Genomic DNA, 20,746 nt, shown 5'->3' on the forward strand with positions numbered 1-20,746 from the left:
TAGTACTATCATGAATGTACATAAGTTATGGTAACCTGGACAATTATATTTTCAACTGGTTTGGGTTCAGTAGTAGGAGTCTTTCCCAAGGACTTTTATTGTGGTATTATCATTCTGGTATTGCAGCAAAGGGAAATAGGGTGCTAAATTATTGGTTGTAGTTATAGGCCGTAATTCCGATATCAGGCCGCAAATAATATATTTTCCCATTTCTTGGTAAATAACGTACTGGCAGCTGATACATTGTGGATCGCCTAAATAATAACATTTTTTTGGTATATTAGTCTACAAAGTTTTTCTGACATATTTGCCAGCATGCTTCACTGTAATTTAGAAATATTTTTAGCTACTGTATTTTTGTGCCCATCAACCAGAATTCAAAGTAGGTTTTTAAAGCTGAATCTAATACTGCTTCTACAAAGGTTTTCAAAAAATAGCAACACTACAACTCTCTGTTCAAAAACCTAGAGCCAGTCCCAGAGTGGCTGTAATGCTCTTTCATCTTATACTGCCTGCCATTTTATAATAAAACTCAAATGACCTACATTGAAGATTTTCTTAAAATACAAATTATAACTTGTGTTTATGCAAAAAAGGTTTAATTTGCCAGGAAATAAAACAGTTCCTTTTTACATTAATATCTTCCAGAACATTCACAGTTAAAAGAAGCACTGCATTGTCTTACTACAAAATGTATAATACAATGTATATTTACAAATGCACTGAATGTCAATCGGGCATACCAGCAAGAGACCATCAAACCAGGACATATGTGGGGTTGCCATTACAAGTGTGGCATATTAATACAGCAAGTAACCCTATAGAGCCTTTATAAACTTTTTTTCAGCCCTTTTGTGAGCCAGAGTTATCATAGTTATGTGTATAGTTTTAAAAATGGTATGTGTTTTCTATTGCCACATGTTGATATTTATTACTCCCCGAGTTGTTAGAAAGGCTCTATGGCTGCTGTGTTCCTGCTCAGTCATCATCTTCCTCCTCCTCCAGACGTCTGGTGAGCTCAGCGTTGGCCCTCAGCACGGCTCCAGGGCTGGGGTATGGCCTCTGCTGGAACAGGGGTCCTGCTGCTGTGGTGTCTGCTCCTGTTTTAGCTTCATTACGCTTAGGCAGACCAGTGGACCACGAGCCTCTGTAGACACAAACATCAGCAGAACATACAAGAGTGGTTATACATCAGACTAGAGTGCTGATCTACAATAAGGCTGTAAATCTCTGACTGAAGAACCCCAAAAATCCTCTTTTATAAAACCTTTTTTCTGTCAGATGGAACTGTGCGCACAAGATAAATCGACTATGATTTGAATTGACGATCAATTCAAATCATAAAATTGCTTATTTTATTGCCAGAGAACACAAGTATAGGGGGAACACATAATCCAGATAAAAAAAAAGATACACTGTATAAATGTAAGTAAATTCTGTTCTTACCTTGGAGCGTCTGAGTAGGCACTAGGATCCATGGGATCCATCTCTTCCTGCTTTCGGCTTCCCCCTATATAAAAAGAATAAAGAGATGAAGAGCCTGAGTTCAATCATGCTTTTTGAGGACTACAGGTTGAAGCAGAAATAATATCAGGTTTAAAGGACACGTTTAACATTCTAACATGACTAGCACTAAATACACTAGCATAATCTCATATGTAAAATAGTAACCGGTTCACATTAGTGTTTATTAGTTGTCAATAATGTTGTCAGAAACTCAAGCATTGTTAGAATGCAAACAAGTCCCGGCCAATGTCCATTCCTTGTCATAAATGTTGTCAAATTCGCCAGCATTTTCATGTTGCTAATGTTAATGTTTCATAATGTTAATGCTAAATGGTCCCTACTAGCATTTCTTTATCATTATAAATGTGGTCAAAAACAACAGCATTTCATAATGCCAACTGATCCCTGCTATCATTCATTCATTATCAGAAACGTTGCATTTTCATGATGCTAGCTGGTCCCTGCTAGCATTCATTCGTATGAGAAACCCTGTCAAAAACATTACCCTTCTGCTTCAAGTGTATGCTTAGAAATGCACTGGTTACCTCTCTTTGATTTGTTGTATGGGCCGCTGTCCTCTCTTCTCACTCGTCTGTCTCTGTCCCTGTCTCTCTCTCTGTCTCTGTCCCGGTCCCGATCCCTGTCCCTGTCTCTGTCCCGCCCATCGTCTCTCTCTCGCTCCCTGTCTCTGTCCCGGTCACGCTCTCTCTCTCGCTCTCGTTCACGTTCTCGCTCTCTCTCCGACTTCTCATGGTGACCATCCCCTCGTTCATCCACAATCTCCACTAAGAAAAAGCACAAGTTAGGACACATATTATGTTAACCATTATACACTCGATGCCAGGAGGTATTTTTATTTTCCATTCAATACTTCTAGTTTTTTGAAAGCCATACCATAATTATCAATACAATACAAATAGTTTTTAAAAAGTTTTTAAGTTATCATCATCAATGTCATATTTCTTTCTCAATGATTACTGAATCTTCAATGGCCCTGCTCAGATTATTTGAAACATAAGAAGTTATAGCATCATATTAGAATCATTTTACAGGGCTCATATTATTGGAAACAGTGATTCCAAACTTTTGAACGGTCATGTGCATGAAGCAGCATCTCATCAGAGCAGCATCTCAAACATGCAAAATAGGCAGTTTGGGAACATCAAGAACCAAATTTGAGCAGCACATTACTTCTGTGTCATTGGGTGAAATCATGAATTTTAGAGTGATTATATTGAGGCACTTCTTCCTTCAGCTCTTTACCTCTCTGCTTCTTGACCGCTTTAGTGATGACTGCAGCAGGGTCATTGGGGGACAACCAGGACACCAAGTCTGTCTCCACATTCCAGTAGTACGGAAGGCCACTGAGGACAAACACAAAGGACTCTGTGTCACTAGATATTCATTTCTGAATTATACAAAGGAAGCACTGAAGGAAAGTAAAGCTGCGGAAACACATGCCATGGAGTGATGCAAAACTATTTTTCCTTCCAATTGGACAGATTATAATTTCTATGTAGATCCATCAGCAAAGAGCTGTTGAGCATGGTGTATGCAGCAATAAAATTAACTATGGATGTTTTTTCAAACGCAGAAGTTTCTGGTAGCAGAATGTTCCCAAGCTTTGACAGATAACGTATTGCTATTTATAGGTAAGGGCACATGTAAATGTAAAATGTGGGTCAAAGGTTTGGATGAGGGGGTCACAAAGGAGAAGGTTTTTAGACCAAATGTTCACACTCTGTTATTTAGGTTTATATATTCAGTACATATAGATCCACATAGCAGTAGTGAAAAACAGTACTGCTTGCTTATATTTAGTCATGAGAATATATCTATATATTTAGGAGTGCTCATGTGATCATGTGAAAACCGTTATTATAAATCTATTACAGTCTGGACCACTTACCTGGTGGGATCCAGAACTTTGTACCAGTTAGTGGGTAAATTTTCGATCCTTGTGGCTTCGTAGTCTACATTGTTGTCATCATAGTCCTCTGCGATGATTTCCTCTTCAGTTTCTAATGACAGGAAGAGACAAGCATATACATCCAGTCAGTCACAGGTGAAAAAGTTAATGCTAAGTCAAGAAGTGCAGTGGCTTGACAATGTGAACTGACATCTTACCATGCTCTGACTGTTTCAGGATTCCTCTCTTGGCCAAACGAGCCAGAAGAGCTGGTGGCAGAGGCATCTGGGGAAGCACAAAAAAACACTGATTGAATATCTGGCAAACCACCATTAGTAATTTGACAAAAGCTGTGATCCGTGACAGACACGTGCTGGTATACAATAATAAGGTATATAAGGTATAATAAGTCCATCACTGCATTCTAGTCAAACAAGTTACAGTTTCACCAAAGACTTTTGTTTAGAGATGCAGAGTAACATTGGCTTAGCAAGATAAATTAAGAATGCTCTGCCATCAAGGAAGTTATTTTGTCAAATGTCTAACCACCATCACATTATTGCTATTAAAAGTTACACTCAGTGGTAAATGTATCTTCATCTGAACTCATACTACAACAAGGAAATGTTTAAGCCTTTAGACCATCACTAGTGTTTTGTTTGGTTAAATATGCAAAGGTTCAATCATGAGCTCATATGGCTACAATAAACTACAATAAAATTGTGGGTGGATGGATGGATAGGTAGATGAGTGGGTTGATGGGTGGATGAGTGGAGGATGAGTGGATGAGTGGGTTGATGGATGGCTGGTTGGATAAGTTGGATGATGGGTGGATGAGTGGGTTGATGGGTGGCTGGGTGGATAAGTGGAAATATCAAGAAAAGAAAGGAAATAAGAGAATCTAGGTATGATATTATAAAACAGATTACTTACTCAAAAATTCCAAAATTAGAACACAGGTTGCAGGTTTTCTCAGTTTTTTTTTTTAATAGCAGGAGGTAGATAAAGATTTCAAATGACACAACTCTGCCTTCTATGCTGTAGACTGGGGTTCAATCCCCTGCCTGGGTAAGCACCCTATACTATACCAGTAAGAGTCCTTGGGCAAGACTCCTAACACTACCTTCGCCTACCTGTGTAAAAATGATTACATTGTAAGTCACTCTGGATAAGAGCGTCTGCCAAATGCCATAAATGTAAATGTATATTACATTTTTTCTAATAATTTTTCAATTATTTCCATAATTTATAAACCTAAAATAAATCATTTTCTAAATAAAGTTAAAATCACTATAAAAGTCCAAGACAAAGCTTCAAGTACTGTGCCATGGTCTTCGAGTGTGGTCACACAGCCATAACAGGCTTTGTGAAAAAGTATTTTTGGCTGTAAAACACAAAAAGTACAGTTTATATCAACCGGCACCTTAAATCTTGATACCAAAATGGATTTTACTGGATAAATTTGGTGGATAAGTTTATAAGAAACCTCTTTGTCTTTATTTAGCAGCAAATACTTATTTGAAGGCATCCAAGCCTTCTTCCAACAGATAACGCTATTTTTAACAGGCTTGCTCCAAGTTGCAATTACATGTACAACATAAAGAGTGTCATTCTAGAATAAAGCATAGATCTTCCTATCAGTTTTCGAAACACCTGCTGAAAAACATATCCTCCCTGTTGGTGTGACCCAACTTTGAATCAGCCGCTGCACTTTTAAGGGTATTAAGCATTAAGGGTGTTATTTTGCAGACTCAATAGCTACAAAACAGCCAAACACCAACCCCAGCCTTTACAGTTAGCCATGAGTTAGCTTAGTTAGCTTCACCGGGCTGCTTTTTAAGCTACTGTCAGCAATACTGTAGCTGGATAACTACGCAAACTGACAGAAGATACGCGTCACATGTACACAACTTGTAAAAACTAATAAATTAATTAAATATTAGCTTTATTTACCTTTAAAAGCCACACACTTCTAGCGTCTCATTCAAAGGAGGCAAACAGCTTCACTCGTCGCACCGAATGACGTCACGCGCCGCCCCCTAGTGGTCTCGGAAGGAGCAGTACAGCGCTCAGTGATGGCTGAGTGGTCTGGATTTTCTCATTTTATCTCGGACATGTGAGCACTGCGTCGTATTTGGGTGTGCTGCTTTTCAAAAATAAATGTATTATAATTTGCAACGCACTAGTTGTGTTTGAAGCTGAAAAAGAGAGAACATCAGTCCTCGACAGCAGATGGCGCTAAATAGCCCAGCAGGCAGCTGCGTCAGGGCACTGACGTCAGCAGTCGATCATGGAGGAATATGCCCGTGAACCTTGGTAAAGTACAACTTCTGTGACAGCTTTACTCCTCGAGTAGACCGACTCGTCACGCCAAAAACAGAGGTTTAAAATAGCTCCTTAGAGGACGCGGCCTCCTCGCCCGTGTCTGCGCGTCTTCCATTAGCTCCCGTAGTTAGCCAGCGGAGCTAACTTAGCAGCACATAAACACTTCAGGGTCGAGGAGATAACGTTCAATAGATGTAGCTATCAAACAAACGCAGCTGACCGTTTCACAGAGCGGATTCCCTCAGTTAGCCGGGTCATTTAATACTGATACAGAGTGACTTATAAAAGCTTCTCAAGACATTTCCCTGTCTGTTCAAATGCAGCAAGTGCAGAGATTAAGGATTTCATTCATGCCGTCTCATTTACTCTCCCTCAGTTCAGTAAACAAAGCTTGTTAAGTTAACGATGCTGTCATGTCAATCTCTCTCTCTCTCTCTCTCTCTCTCTCCTCTCTCTCTCTCTCTCGTTTTCGTCTCATTTGTTCACTATTTTCTTTTTTCTCTTGCTCTTTCTGCTGTCCATCTGCGTCCTGCTTCTGTCTTTGATTTCTCTCTCACTGCATTCTTCTTTCTCTCTTTTACCTCACTCTCTTGCTCTCTTCCTTTTTTGTTTTCTTGCTGTTTTCTGACTCCCTTTGTCTTTGTCCTTCTGTCTTCTGTTTCTCTCTCTCACTCCTTTCTCTCTTTTTCCCTGTCTTATACTTCTTCCTCTATTTTTCTTTGTCTCTCTCCCACTCCTACCCTATCTCTCTTTATTTGTACACTCTCTCTCTCTCTCTCTCTCTCTCTCTCTCAGTCCATGGAGAATAGTAGATGACTGTGGTGGTGCGTTTACGATGGGGGCCATAGGTGGGGGGGTGTTTCAGTCCATCAAAGGCTTCAGGAATGCGCCTGTGGTACGTTTCAGTGACCTGAATAAAAACATAAGTTATATTATATTATAGATATATTATCTTTTATTTTTTAAGTTATTTCATGTTGAGTTTATCAGGATTCTGAAAAATTGCCTCTGTTTCTCAGGGCGTACGACACCGACTGAAAGGGAGTGCGAACGCTGTGAGAATTAGAGCACCTCAGATTGGAGGTGAGTTTGTCTTTTGTGCTCTCTGTTCTACTGCTGCCTCTTTGTTTTCCTTCTATAGCAGAGATGCAGGGACTGACCTGAATTCATAGAGTGGATCAGTATTTCACTCCACTGAGTACTTGATCCAGAAATGTTCATGTTACATGTTACTAGTAATGAATAAGAGCTGGCACAAATCAGCAGTGTATCATATAATGAAGCTTATTCCACAATATTTATCGTATAGTGGAGCTTAAGTTGTAGTATGTACTGTGAAGCTCATATTGAAATTAATATCGTATCATGAAGTCGCTGCCAATACTTACCCTGTGTGTGTGTGTGTGTATATATATATATATATATATATATATATATATATATATATATATATATATATATATAATGTATGTATGTATGTATTTTTTAAGTGCTTTAGTTATCTTGGCTGTATCAGTGACGTGTAGAGCTGTGTTGCCGCCTGTCTCCACATTATAGCTATTACATGGAAAACAGTGTTTGGGATGCCATTTAGAATGATGTCTCTGTGTACATGCTGCTTAAAATATCACCACACCAACTTCCTTTCCTGTAAAAATTGCTTTATTGCATAGCTGTTACTGCTTGAATTCAAGTGAAATAAAAGCTCTGATCTGTACTGAAATGGCTGTGTGTTACAGGTAGTTTTGCAGTATGGGGAGGGCTCTTCTCCACAATAGACTGTGGCCTGGTCCGACTGAGGGGGAAAGAGGACCCCTGGAACTCAATCACTAGTGGAGCCATGACCGGAGCCATCTTGGCAGCACGCAGTGAGTGTTTAACGGCATTACAACAGCACTAGTGACTGCAGACAGCAGTCAACTACTGGCAGCACAGGAGGGGCAATCAAACTGTGGCCCACAGTGTTATTAGACCACTTATATCTTCACTTATGCAGCTGATGAAATTATTGGCCTCCTTAGAGATAACGGTGCACAAGTGCAAAAAAAATCATTCCATAAAAGTACCACAATGGGCTCCATGCATTGTGAACCTATACAACTTTAAATAGGGTCAGTTTATCTATGGGAAATCACACACAGCTTCCTGACTAACCATCTCAGATATGCTAAATAATTGAGGAAGTGGCCAATAGATGGTGTACACATGAAGTTACAAGGCTACAAAAGTGAAAGTAATTTTGCTTTAAAATGATATGAAAAATATTGATATTCTGGTATATATTATGTATATCACAGTGCTTTTATTTGTAACTTTTTTCTTAAACTTTTTTTAATAGCTTATTTTTAAGGCAAAGAGATGTCACTTTTTAAGGTCCCTGTATACTCTGTGTATACTCTATACCGTCTCTGTCAGAATAAAACCTTGTTGTAACTTTACAGGGGAGTGAGGAAAAAATATGAAATGGAAGTTTATACTGAAATTATTTATTCCAATATTTATTGGATATTTATTCCGGTATTTTCTAATGTTCTGTTTCCATTTCTATAATGTAAAGGGCAGCTAATTTTTCAGATTTTCAAAATAGAAGCTTTTGTCCCACCAGCGATCATATACAGCCCTACAATTTTGCACACTATTAAGCACAATGACATCATTTCCTGGAAGTAAGAAGATCTGAGATCTGGTGATTTTCTAAATTTGATTTTGCCCATTTAGCTCGTGTGTGTTGGTTTTCTCAGGTGGGCCGTTGGCCATGGTTGGCTCTGCCATGATGGGGGGAATTCTGCTGGCCCTGATTGAGGGCTTTGGCATCCTACTCACCAGATACACAGCACAGCAGTTCCAGAACCGTAAGTCTTAACATCACTTAATACAGCTTTTTTTTGTGTGTGTGTGTGTGTGTGTGTGTGTGTGTGTGTGTGTGTGTGTGTGTGTGTGTGTTTAGTGTAAAGAGTGCAATTAGTATGAGTTATTATAAGTCACTATGTAATTTCTCCCAATCACCACATTGTCTGGATGTTCACCTCAGCATTACGCAACAGGCTCCACTTTCAGTAATAATAACAATGCACCGCACAGCGGTGTCCAGCGGATTTCGTTATTCCATTAGTGTGAGGTGAACTGGAACAAGACTACTGTTACTGAGGGGGCTCTGGATTCACTTGATTACAGAAGGACATTCACACCTCAGTTAGTACTGTCAGGCTGTCAGGCCTTCCTAGGTCAAAACTTATCCAGCTCAAGTAGGGCTTGAGACTGAAGTGCTAACATTGCTTTTTGTTCACACTTTCCTTCCTTCTCCAGCGAGTCCATTTCTGGAGGACCCTAGCCAGCTTCCTCCTAAAGACGGGGGCCACGGGCAAGACAGTCGTGGCTATGGACAATACCAGTAAACTTAGCATGTTGTTATGGTGACTGTGACTCTGCAGACTGGGAGGTTTTACTATCTTCAACCTTCACAATTGTTAAGGTGCCCTCTGGAGACAACTTGCCTCTTCACCTTATCCTCCCTGAAGTCTGCATATATGGTAATTGCTCAGGGGCAGTAAGTCATTTATATTATTTATGTATGAGCTGTGATATACACTTCAGTATTTGTTCTTATTGAACAGGGAAGTTCTAGCAGCTTTTGTTTGCTAAGGTGCATAATGTGAATATCAATATGATTATTATTATCATTATTATTATTTGTATGATTGTGTAGGCAATTCATTTATTCAGTTTAGAAAATGAGCTGACAAAACAACAGCAAAATCCATATCCATAGTCAGACGTTGGAGGGAGTATCACTTTGACCACTATTGTTAAGATGATACTGACAAAATGATGCATTAGAATACTACGCTAAATAAGTAGTGTTGCATCAATATGCCTCAATATAGATGTAGTTTTTTAAAACAAAACATTCAGTGCTACAAACAGGAAAATCACATCTTTATATTTGAGGAATTTTACATCTATTTTGTTAAAAGGACCTCCACCACCTGAATATTTGTCATCTTCACTTCTCACATCACATCGGAAAGCTGGTTATTTAAAAATTAGTTGCTCCTAAATCACATTTTCACTGTACAATGTACTCTTGCATACCTTCATCCTAAACTTCACTCTTTCCATTTTTTGCCCTTCATTTATTATCTCTTTGATTTTAGGTTGAGGGGAAGGGACTTAAGTCATGTCTGTTTTAGTCGTTTTTGTTGACGCGTTATTTATTTATGGTAAACTATTGATAGGAATAAGAGAATGTTGATGTATAAATAAAGTGTTTTATGGTTGACTTATCTGGAGTGTTCAAGTTTTTGTTAAAGCAGCAGACGTTAATATAGTTTACATACATATGATACGCGTACATGATATGCGTCCAGATGAAACTTCATTCATCTACACAAACTTCAGACTTCATTATTTAAATTGGGACTTGTCTCACATTGGGTTTAATGCAACTTATGGCATCTGTGGCTTAAATACAGACTTCTGAAGCTCGTATGACATTCAAGTAGCATATTGTTTACTTTGTATGTTGCAGCTTTATAGTGAACCATTCAGAAAACATAGAAACTTAAAGTCCACTGTTAGTTCAGCAATCAGTTTCCTCTCTTTCAATGATGCAGAGAAAACATACTTTAGTGTTAACAGCTCCCTTGTGGAGAGCTTTAGGCACAGGAGTCTTAAGCATAAACAGTTTAAAGCTATCAAAGGTTGTTAAAACTGAAAGAAGTAGCATTGATGAGTCAGGAAGAAAACAAGTTAAATGTGTGTGTGTGTGTGTGTGTGTGTGTGTGTGTGTGTGTGTGTGTGCGCGCGCTGCTGCGAGTCACCCTGTAAAGCCTGAAATAATCATTTAAAAGTCAGGTCTTCTGCATGTTGCATGCAATTAAATATTTGTACCAGAGAGGTCCAAATCCCCAAATCTTACATAGTGCAGCATTAACATGCTATCAGTTGGTCTACAGAACAATAACTCACACAACTTACACTGTACAAATCTATCAGCTTACATTTAGCAAGTTTGTCATTTGTCAAATTTGTCTCTTATATGTACTAAAATTGCCCCAGTTTGCTAAACATCTGATCAGTGGCCATTTCTGTGAGACACAGTATGTCCTTATGTGCTTATGTCCTCACCTCTGCGTTTCTACACCACAGTGTCATTTTAAAACAGTAGAAGATCATACATCATTTATTTAATGTTCTTAATTATTTAAACATGCTTTTTTTGAATACCTGATTATCTTCACCAAAATATTTTATAATATTTCCAAATAGATGTACAAATAGCACACAGAGTTAAGAAAATGATGACGTCATTTTGTTTTATAAATGCTGTCTTGTTGAAATTATTTTTTTCTTGTTTTTATTTAATTGAATGACTTAAAAAAAAGGCAAGTAATCCAAAAATAACGGAAATTAATCTGATTACATTGCTTTAATAAAGTTGTCCTTAAGGTTAAAGATTATATTTTTATATATTTATTTATTTTGTGAAATCAGTAATCTGAACACCGTAACCTTTCCCACATAGTTACTTCTACGTATCAGGATGTTTCAGTAGTCAACAGCCCTGAATTGTATTCTGGAAATTTCTAACACTAAAAGTAAAAATATTTCTACAGTTGTAAAATAAGGACGTAGAAAAAAATTAGGCATTATTTTTGTGGAAATTTTGCAGCCCAATCAGCTGAACGTTTCGCATTGCAAGCTGGGTAATGTAGTCCTACACGACCATCGAAAATGGTGGACGTTCAGCCTCCGCCTTTGCGAAGCCTAGATGATTTTCTTCTGAGCTCGGCCAGATTCTCCGCGCCAGATGTTCGCAATTTAGAGAGATGGAACAACCGGATAATTAACAACTTACTGTATTACCAGACGAACTATTTCGTATCCGCGTTTGCGGTGCTGCTCCTTGTCGGGTAAGGAAACAACCGTGACGTGTTCGTCCATTCAGGACATCTGTTGTCTTGTGATGTGTTGTCCACTGAGAACCTGCTGGATTCAGCTGTTTTAGACCAAAGTTAAGTTTCGAAAATGCCCAAACATGCTGGTTCTTCTTTTGACCAAAAAGGCAGGGGTGGTCTAAGCTTTCTTTGTGGTGTTTGTGGTGGGCTACTCTCTGCTCGAGGCAATTAAGCGCAATGGAAAAAGCAGTGTGCAACTTGATTTTACCTCTGGGCAAAAATGTTGAATTAGAAGACACTGTAAACTGCTTTAAAAGCCTATTAAGTGGTTTGAAGGGATATAATCCTAATTAAAACATGCAGTTCTTCCAAAAGTTGTTCTTTATTTGGACCTGATTAATGTAATGTGCTTTGATTTCTCAGAAGGGCTTGTTTTGCTTACAATAAGATCATATGTCCCATTTATTGGCATTAAGTGAGCCTGTCTTTGTGTATACCATGCCATACTCTTTTCCTTTGACTCTTCTCACCTTACGCCTCATGTTTACTGTTGAAACTCTTACCTTTCACAGGTATTTCCAGCCATTTCAGCTCACTCTCGGGGCAGTTGTGGTGGTTCTGGTGTTTCTGGGCTTTGTGTGGGCTGCGGAGAACAAGGCTGTGATCAGACGCTTTAGGAGAAACCACCCTTCTATCTGTCTGGTGGCTATCCTGGGCTCCAGCTATCTGCTGCTCTCCGTCCTGGGAGGGGTGGCCGTCTTCCTCTTTGGCATCACCTTTCCCATTCTATGTTAGTATCTCCCACCTAAAGTTGTGTTCTGTTGCTGAGTCGTTTAGATTGAATCTGGTGTCGCCTGGTAAAGCCTGTAAACGGGCAGCAAATTCTTCAGGTTGCATGTCGGGCACTGGGCCTAATCCACTAAGACATAGTGCAAGCTGTGAATGTTCCTTTTTTGTATGTCTTAGTGGAGGAAGTGCTCATTCAAGACAATTAGCTTGTATTTCCCTGTACGAACATAAAATACATTGCAAATTATTGTCAATATTGGCTGTCACAGATTCTTAATAGAATGTATTGTTACATATTTCCCATATTGCCTCCTGGGGATCAATCAAACACCCATATTTCTCTTTCGGGGACCAGTAAAGTCTGTCTATCCATCTGTATGATACAGTTTTTGTACGGATGTAACAGTTCATAAAATTGGGTTTGTTACAGTGATGTATCGATTCTGTACATTTGTCGATGCAGCTAAAATAAGGAGTGCCTGAAAATCTACCTTTTGTTCACATTGTAATATTTCCATTTTGATTTTATTAGCACAGCACTTCTTAAGCTAAAAGGCCCCGTTTAGTGTCATGGGCCTCTCAAGGACATTGTCTTACAAAAGCTATTGCTGACCTGCACGTACAAGAGTTATGGCAGATTAAGAGGAAGTGTAGAGTGATTGTGGATAGTAATTTGTTGGTATATACTAAAGTGTATACAAATTTTATACACTAACAGAATTAAAAACGACTACATAGAGACAGAGCTTCTGAGATTTTTCTACCCCTGTGGTGCCCCTAGTTTGAGAAACGCTTTATTAGAGCATTCAATGTTAGAAAAGTACAGTATTTTATAATGATGCCCTACCCATGAGCAAATATGTTCTCCTTGAGCTAATATATGCATGCGGAAAGTGTGCTTCTCCTCACTGCTCTCGATTTTAAGGTAAAGAGGCAGCAATATTTTCAGAGGGTCTGCCACTATTGTGGGCTTGCTGGTTTCATTTTTATTAAGCTTTATGCAGTATAATCAGTATTAAAGTGAGTACTTTGCTCTGGTCCGTTGCATGTATTCTTTAAGATGTGCATACTGAATTAAGAAGCTAATATTCAATGAAAATATGATAAAGTTGGATTGTTACACCTTCAAGACAGGGATGCACAACTCCAATCCTAGAAGGCTGGTGTCAAGGACAGTTTGATGACTTTCCCACTCAAACACCGCTGATTCAACTCAACTGTTAATTGCCAGGTTTAGTGGGTGTGTTTGAGCAGGAGAACTACCAAACTTTGCTGGACACCGTCCCTCCAGGACTGGAGTTGTGCACTCCTGCTTTAAGATTATGTAAAGAACGTGCTTTGTCTATGTCTTTCCTATGCTTTCTGTTCAAATTCTGTTCCATCCCTTTTCCTTCAGTGATCCTGATCCATGCCTCTGTGAGGCTGAGAAGCTTAAAGAATAAACTGGAGAACAAGTTGGAGAGCATAGGGCTGAAGAGGACACCCATGGGCCTGCTACTGGAAGCACTAGGTCAAGAGCAAGAGGCAGGGTCATAGTGTATGTCTCTGACCTACATTAATCTTCAGTAACCTTCCTCTAGGGCCTTTCGTAATCAACATTATTAGCTATGTGTTTTTATTATGGTGCCAATATTTCCCCACATATTCAGGGAAGGCCTAGAAAAAGGTGAAAAAGGTTCATTTTGGGCGGAGTATGAATGGAAGGAAGGAGGGGATACATTTAAATGAAGTACAATGGACTTAAAATGACTTTTCACTAAAGACAAGGTGCAAGTAAAACCACGTTAAATGAAGACCTACAGTGAATGTCTGAGATGATTTTACTGTAGGTTTTGATTTAATGCTTGTGATTTTGCTGCATTGAGGCAAGCAAGGAAAAATATTAACATTGTTTTACATTCATTGTTTGTGTTAAAGTGTATCGCTTCCAAAGATATACTTTGTTGTAATTGTTTTTGGTGTTCATGATGCACACATACAGATTATGCCTGTAAGCCCATAATGCCTCCATTATGCATTACTCGTTTACATCAGTACAAACCTTCACCAATTAATGAAGATGAAGTTTTTCTTCTCACATCCGTTGCACTTAATCCAACATTACCACATAATGCAAACCATGTCTTTTGTAATTTTTGACATACAGTCAGTAATGATACATAAAGTCTAATCAAGACAGATGTCACTGTTAATGAAAATGTTATAGACCTTAAATGCTCTTTTGCTAACTTTGATTTGATTTGAATTATACACTACGGATGGTTATATAATTTGATCCTTTGAGTTGAGATTTATGTAAGTACCTTTACTGAAGCATTTTATGTTAAATTGTGTGCACAGCTTATTTCTTCCAGTGTGTCTGAAAGACACTATTTTACTGAATGTTCAAATGCCAGACTGAATCTCTTTGCCATACCTGTAACCTGTCTGCATTCAGACCCCAATGATGAAACAGACTGTATAAATACTCAAGTATTATCCTTTCATACATTAAGGACAGCTTTGAGGACATGTAATAACTCAAAAACAGTGAAGGACAGTACAGATGATTATATTTAAAGAGGAATTCCTCTGCTTTTTCAGAGTTTCATAACTCAGTCTTTGGGGTGTAAACAGATTCATCCAGAGCGGTTAGATGTGAAATGGTTTACTGTAGAGAAACTTACAGAATCAGATTTTTTACAGTGGTGCTGATAGGAACCAGGTGTGACGATGTCTATGATGTAAATATAGCCATTTTATTTACTCTCCAAAATAAGCTGTGAGCCTAAATGTGTCTTCTGTGTTTTATATACTCTTGATTATGGTAAAATAGTGCTTAATCTGGGAATCTTAATCTGGGTACTGTTTTTCCTTACAACAACCTGAGTGTGTTTGAAAACCAGCCCAAACCCTGTTGCATAGCTATAGTGTGCTGTAAGGGAGCTTTTAGAGGCATTAAACTGTTCAGACGTCTGGCTCCTTGCACCACCACTGTAAAAATTGCAGTAGATTTCACATTTCTGCTCTGAATGGCTCACATCTTAAGGTTTGAATTACGCAGAATATTTTTAAAAATTTGTAGATTTTCACTTTAGGCTGGGAGACTTTATTTTCTTTTGAATCCAATGAACTTGATCTTGGTGTAAGGATATTTTGTGCCTATTTGTATTCTGTTTTTGCCAAGTCTGCCTTTTGTAAGTCTGCCTGAAGAAAAAAAAACATGTTCTTCTCTTCTTTTGTGTATTTTGTCATGCAGTATGTATTTAAAGTGTACAATACACGTTACCCTGTCGTGGATTTCTTGAATCCTTTGCAAGTGATTTTAAATCCACTGAGCTTTCAGACATGCGCAGTGTGTGCTTCTGTTTGTCTCCAGGAGGGGGCGCTTTGCCACTTCATAAAAAATATTGAAGACACTGCTTTAACACTCAGACGCTGGTACACCTTATAAAGTTTTTATTTAGGGTATTTTGGGTTTCATTTTCTCATTGTTAGAAAAGGTCTCTATTTTTATCGCATTAGAAAAGTGTTGTCAGTCGCTTCATGAGTGTAATGTTTAAGCAGCCTATAGTCAGTAATATATTACCCTTCTCAGTAGATGAGGCACCTTATTCTCTGACTTCTTACTCGAATTTGTCGTTCCACCTTAAACAGTATGTATAGCCGGGGCACCTTTTAAGGCGGAACGGAAAATTAGAATAAGAAGCTAACTTCTGCTTCGTAGTCATCTGCCTGTATGAACATTGTCTCTTTATTCTCTGACTTTTTCGAGTTTTCGTTCTACATTAAACAGAATGTATGATAGCTGTGGCATCTTTCGCAGTCACTTGGCTAACTAACTTAGCTAGCTGTGTGAATATTTGCGTTCATAATGGAGCGACAGGCCTCGAAAACCAAACGCCTCAGGTTTTTTAAAAAGGTTTGACTGACCGACTAGAAATTTCGTCCTCTCCCCACCTCCCTGTAGAAGATTTCAGCATGGTCATCCCCGTTAACCGGCTCAAATGGGCTAATCCAGAACACAAAGCTTAGCCTACTACAGACAATTGCTAAGGAGCCTGAGGAAACAATATTAAACACCTACATTAGGCAGTTCATCATTTTCCCCTCATTTTTTCTCACTCACCACAAGCTCTTCATTTTCGTCATAGGTTCTTCAAAGGTATAAATTCAGGTGAACATGTAAACCCTGGCACGTACTTGTGCCACTGGAGAACCTTTTAAGGTGGACTAGACTACTTTTTGATTGAAATGAAGGCGAATTGACCGGATTTGTGGATGGTTCGTGGAGACAGAAGAGCTTCAGTTTGCTCAAGGAGGGGAATATTTCATGGTGAGGAGAATTAAAGTTGGTCTACTGAAGCTGAAGAGATGGACGCAGCGCCTAAAGGTGAGTTAAACCTGCATATGGGTTTAAGTTACAGAATGAACTGAATTACTGTGGGACATTCAGTCCTCCACGTTTGGAGGACTGGATTCATCAGCTTTATGTGAGCCATGGCCTCATTTTAGCGTAGGTTCATTTTGCATGTTTTTTACGGAGCTCCTAAACTGAAATGGTGATTATTCTTAATAAGACGTGGTCACAATTTACTATATTGAGGCCACAAATTAATATATTGATATCACGAATTAATATGTTGACGCCACGAGTTAAGAGAAACTTAACTCGTGGCCTTAATATATTAATTTGTGGCTATGCTGTATTAAAAATATTCAGTAATCATAATAATGACATCTTATACTGTGTATTTTTTACATTGTTCTCAATGCGTTGAGTGGCCTTCAGCTTTTGAGCTTTCTCAGGTGCTCTGAGGCTGGTGCAGTCCTCACTCAGAAGAACTAGGTCACATCTGTCAGATCCCATATAGGGCACCTTTCTGTTCAGGTATCCAGCTCTGGCCATATGTCTTCTCTGCCTGCCCGTCTTGCCAGTTGGTTATTTCTCTGCATTCTCACTCCATCATCTCAGGAAGATGTGACCTCACTAGGCTGTAATAATACTGTATGCACTGACTAGGTCAACTCTAGTCTTGCAGCACACCTGCACACTTTGGTAAACAGCCGATTCAGCTCAAGTAGGACTTATTAGCTGATGACACCTCAGATGTAAGAAAATTCAAACCTGTGCATTACAGATGCACACTGATATCAAAACCATATCGGTATTGGTGGATAATTATTACAAAAATGATCGGCATCTGACAGGTTTAGACTTGGCCATTATTTCAGACTGATTTTTGATGACGTATTTATTGAGTATTGAGTGTTTAAGTGATGCTGGGCTCTAAAAAGGTCTGCATTTTATTTGTTTAAATGCATTTGCATTATTGCTAAAGACATAAGTGCTTTATTTCTGTGCAATTATGATCCAGGTGTGTTTAGTCCTAATTTCTATGTTTTATAAATGTTTGTGTATTGACACTGGTGGAAATGTGCATGACCAGTGTCATATATCACCATCCCACGGTTTCCATATCTGTACATCCCTACAGTGCAGTGCAGGGTAACTGGAGCTTGGGAAAGCTGGGCTAGATCAGTGGACTGAGGCTCCAGCTGGATCAGCAAAGATGTTCGATTTACTGCCTGGGGATTGTGTGTTAAAATTGGATGCGCTGATACGGGAATATGGACTGACGCCGATATTCACTGTTTTTCGTGTGCATATCTGCCGATGCCGATACACATACATTTATAAAGGTTAGAAATTGGAGCTAAATCCAGCTGGATTAGGTTTAAGGAGAATTATATGTATTTATTTGAGCTGTGGATGCAGTAAAATCTGTAAAATATGGACACTTTAGCACCTCTTCCAGTATACAATAAATACAATATGCAATAAATATCAAATATTGGTTTGAAACATCAGTCCAATCCAGTCCATATGCTTCTATATGCATAAGCTTGTATAATTGCTTATAAGCAGTTATAGTAACTTGCCTAACACTTTATAAACAAGACTATATAGCTTTAAAAAGGCACTTTTCATTATAATGTCTGTTCATAAGCACGTTAAAAACATAAATGCTGTTACGCACTATAACTCACTGTAACACACTATAACAAGTGTATGTTCTGCAGACAGAGATGTACATTCAGGTAAACGTTATTGGCAATAAAACCTAACATAGGGCCGATGTTTAGTTGGTCAGAATATGAAACGTCAGGCCTGAATTCAGTAGTGCACCAATTTAACCATTTCTTAATTGACATTGTGACATTTAAATCAGTAGAGGAACTGGAAAGACTGGAAACTGTGATAAGGATCCTACCAAAAGTATCTAAAGCTATATGGCAGAATGACCAATTTAAAATATTTGAATGATTAGTTAATATGGGTTAAGGTAACAAGATTTGATTTGGGACCATTTTTGTTGGTCATTTGTAATAAGCTGTTCACACAGTGTAAATGGCAGCTGATGTTTTCAAATGATGTAAAAAGAAAAGTTACAGGGTTTTGATATAACAGTAACTATAGTGGATTACCATTACAAAAAACTCCATAGGAGTGTGTGTATGAGTAGTGGAGGGAGAGTGTAGAAGGAAAAGTAGTTCCTGTCCTGCACAGATATTTGCAATCATCTCTTCCCACTTTTTCACCATGAAAAGCACATCCAAATCCACAAATCAAGATCGAAGTCAACCTGAAATCGAAACTGACCTTTCAGGATATCATGGAACATCGTGATATCCCTCAAAATGTAATGCTCACCTTTCAGTGGGCAGGGAAAAACAATATTAACCAATAATATCTTGTCTCACCTGCCTCCCCACAATGCCCACCAATTAGCAATATAAATGCACAGCTAGTTCAGAGAACCTCCCTGATACTGTGTTATACATCTATAATTCACATCCTCTTTAAAGTTACTGCTAAAAGAAAACAGTTTGAGGATGCTTTCTTAAAGGGTGATCTTATTGACACTATTATATTGATCTGTTCACCTCTGTTATGCCTATTGAAGAGGAGTATCTCTGTACAGAAGCCCAGCCAACACAAATAACCAATACCACATCATTGAATAAAGGTTCTCCTTTAAAGCGTCACTTATTTATCAATAACATGAATAATATGTCTGTCATTAATATTCTGATTAGGTTCAATGTCTTTTCTATTTGGACTTGTATGCACATTCATATTCAGGGTGCACTTTTTAACCTTATTGTATTATGCATGGTTTCAGGTTATCCCTACATAAGGACAGTGCAGCTTTGGCTATTTTAAATTCAGCTTGACATGGTTAATTGTCCTCTGTGTTTCTTATTGTTGCTGTCCAAAAAAAGCATGTATCTCCATTTTTGTTCATCTGCAGATGTGCTTTACACTGTTTAAAAATGTCATGGTGAATTGACCAATAGAGGTGTTGAAAATCACAAAATCTTGTTACATTAACTCCACATTACACGTACCTTACTGTTCAAATTTGAAATTGCTTAAGATAAGCATAAGAATATTTTTTGTTACTTTGTAATATATAATAATAACTTTAGAATAGGAATTTACTAGGCAGTAAATTGTGGTTTTAGACATTCTTAGATGTTCAGTATCTCAATTTTGGGAACAACAAATTTAAATTTAAAATTATATTAGGTATAGCTATAAAGAATCTCTTTATATCTATACATAATATAATATCTGAAGAGATTCTATATATTTATACATAATATAATAAAGAATCTCTTTACATTTATGTATCGTCAACCCCTCTGCCTAGTGATTTAAAATGCAATGAATTCTGGATGGTGAAACATGATATTAAAAACATGATTTTTTAGTGGTGCACAGTGACGTTACCAAAAAATCAGTTTTTAGTTTTTTCAGAGTTTTAGAGGTGGACAAAATCACTACACTTTGATCAAAGATTACAGGAAAAGAAGAATTTTGTCTTGTGATGAATTCATTTGACCAGGGACATAAACTAAGAAGGTAAAAAAGATCCATTTGGATTTCATGTTGGCTTGTTGCCGTTTCATATTGTCTGAAAGTGTCTAAAACAGTAGTGTAAATGACCTCTTTGCCTTTCTCTCAGATGGAGCTGCTGTGGGGCTCGTGGGTGACCTCCACAAGTCCGACACACTCAACTCGACGGGCTCGGGCGGGGGCCGCAGGAGGACTGGAGGGGCCAAGAAGCAGATGCAGGCCAATAAGTCCAAACTACGAGCCCCCAGAGCACTGTGCTGCCTGACTCTCAGCAACCCCATCCGCATGGCCGCTCTCGCCCTAGTGGAGTGGAAATATCCTTCACCCTGTATGTGTGTGTATAGCGTGTATGCACTGCCTGTCAAAAGTTCACTTTTTTATTTATCATGTATAAATATTTGTACCAGTTTTTGTAAA

General features: G+C 38.4%; 4 protein-coding genes across 4 annotated transcripts in view; 3 read left to right on the forward strand and 1 right to left on the reverse strand.

The window, feature by feature from the left end:
• Positions 1 to 577: 577 nt before the first annotated feature.
• On the reverse strand, positions 578 to 5,466 carry pqbp1 (polyglutamine binding protein 1). Its single transcript, XM_036578045.1, has 7 exons — positions 5,369 to 5,466; positions 3,634 to 3,700; positions 3,416 to 3,527; positions 2,770 to 2,870; positions 2,052 to 2,291; positions 1,447 to 1,510; positions 578 to 1,147 (listed from the first exon to the last, which is right to left on the reverse strand). Exons 2-7 carry the CDS (start codon positions 3,698 to 3,700, stop codon positions 979 to 981), a joined length of 753 nt encoding a protein of 250 aa, XP_036433938.1. The 5' UTR covers positions 5,369 to 5,466; the 3' UTR covers positions 578 to 978.
• A 202-nt stretch (positions 5,467 to 5,668) lies between these two features.
• On the forward strand, positions 5,669 to 10,023 carry timm17b (translocase of inner mitochondrial membrane 17 homolog B (yeast)). Its single transcript, XM_036579074.1, has 6 exons — positions 5,669 to 5,731; positions 6,536 to 6,635; positions 6,760 to 6,823; positions 7,480 to 7,608; positions 8,482 to 8,592; positions 9,047 to 10,023. Exons 1-6 carry the CDS (start codon positions 5,706 to 5,708, stop codon positions 9,133 to 9,135), a joined length of 519 nt encoding a protein of 172 aa, XP_036434967.1. The 5' UTR covers positions 5,669 to 5,705; the 3' UTR covers positions 9,136 to 10,023.
• Positions 10,024 to 11,451: 1,428 nt separating this feature from the next.
• praf2 (PRA1 domain family, member 2) lies at positions 11,452 to 15,705 on the forward strand. Its single transcript, XM_036579076.1, has 3 exons — positions 11,452 to 11,652; positions 12,210 to 12,427; positions 13,823 to 15,705. Exons 1-3 carry the CDS (start codon positions 11,474 to 11,476, stop codon positions 13,960 to 13,962), a joined length of 537 nt encoding a protein of 178 aa, XP_036434969.1. The 5' UTR covers positions 11,452 to 11,473; the 3' UTR covers positions 13,963 to 15,705.
• A 996-nt stretch (positions 15,706 to 16,701) lies between these two features.
• The window catches only part of cacna1fa (calcium channel, voltage-dependent, L type, alpha 1F subunit a), a 29,822-nt gene continuing 25,777 nt past the window's right edge, over positions 16,702 to 20,746 (forward strand). The window contains exons 1-2 of the mRNA XM_036579077.1: positions 16,702 to 16,798; positions 20,439 to 20,665. Coding sequence (XP_036434970.1) covers positions 16,780 to 16,798; positions 20,439 to 20,665 — 246 coding nt within the window. The 5' untranslated portion in view covers positions 16,702 to 16,779. The remainder of the gene's footprint in view (positions 16,799 to 20,438; positions 20,666 to 20,746) is intronic.

The sequence above is a fragment of the Colossoma macropomum genome, unplaced genomic scaffold, assembly GCF_904425465.1.
Source record: "Colossoma macropomum unplaced genomic scaffold, Colossoma_macropomum, whole genome shotgun sequence".
NCBI classification, from domain to species: Eukaryota; Metazoa; Chordata; class Actinopteri; order Characiformes; family Serrasalmidae; genus Colossoma; species Colossoma macropomum.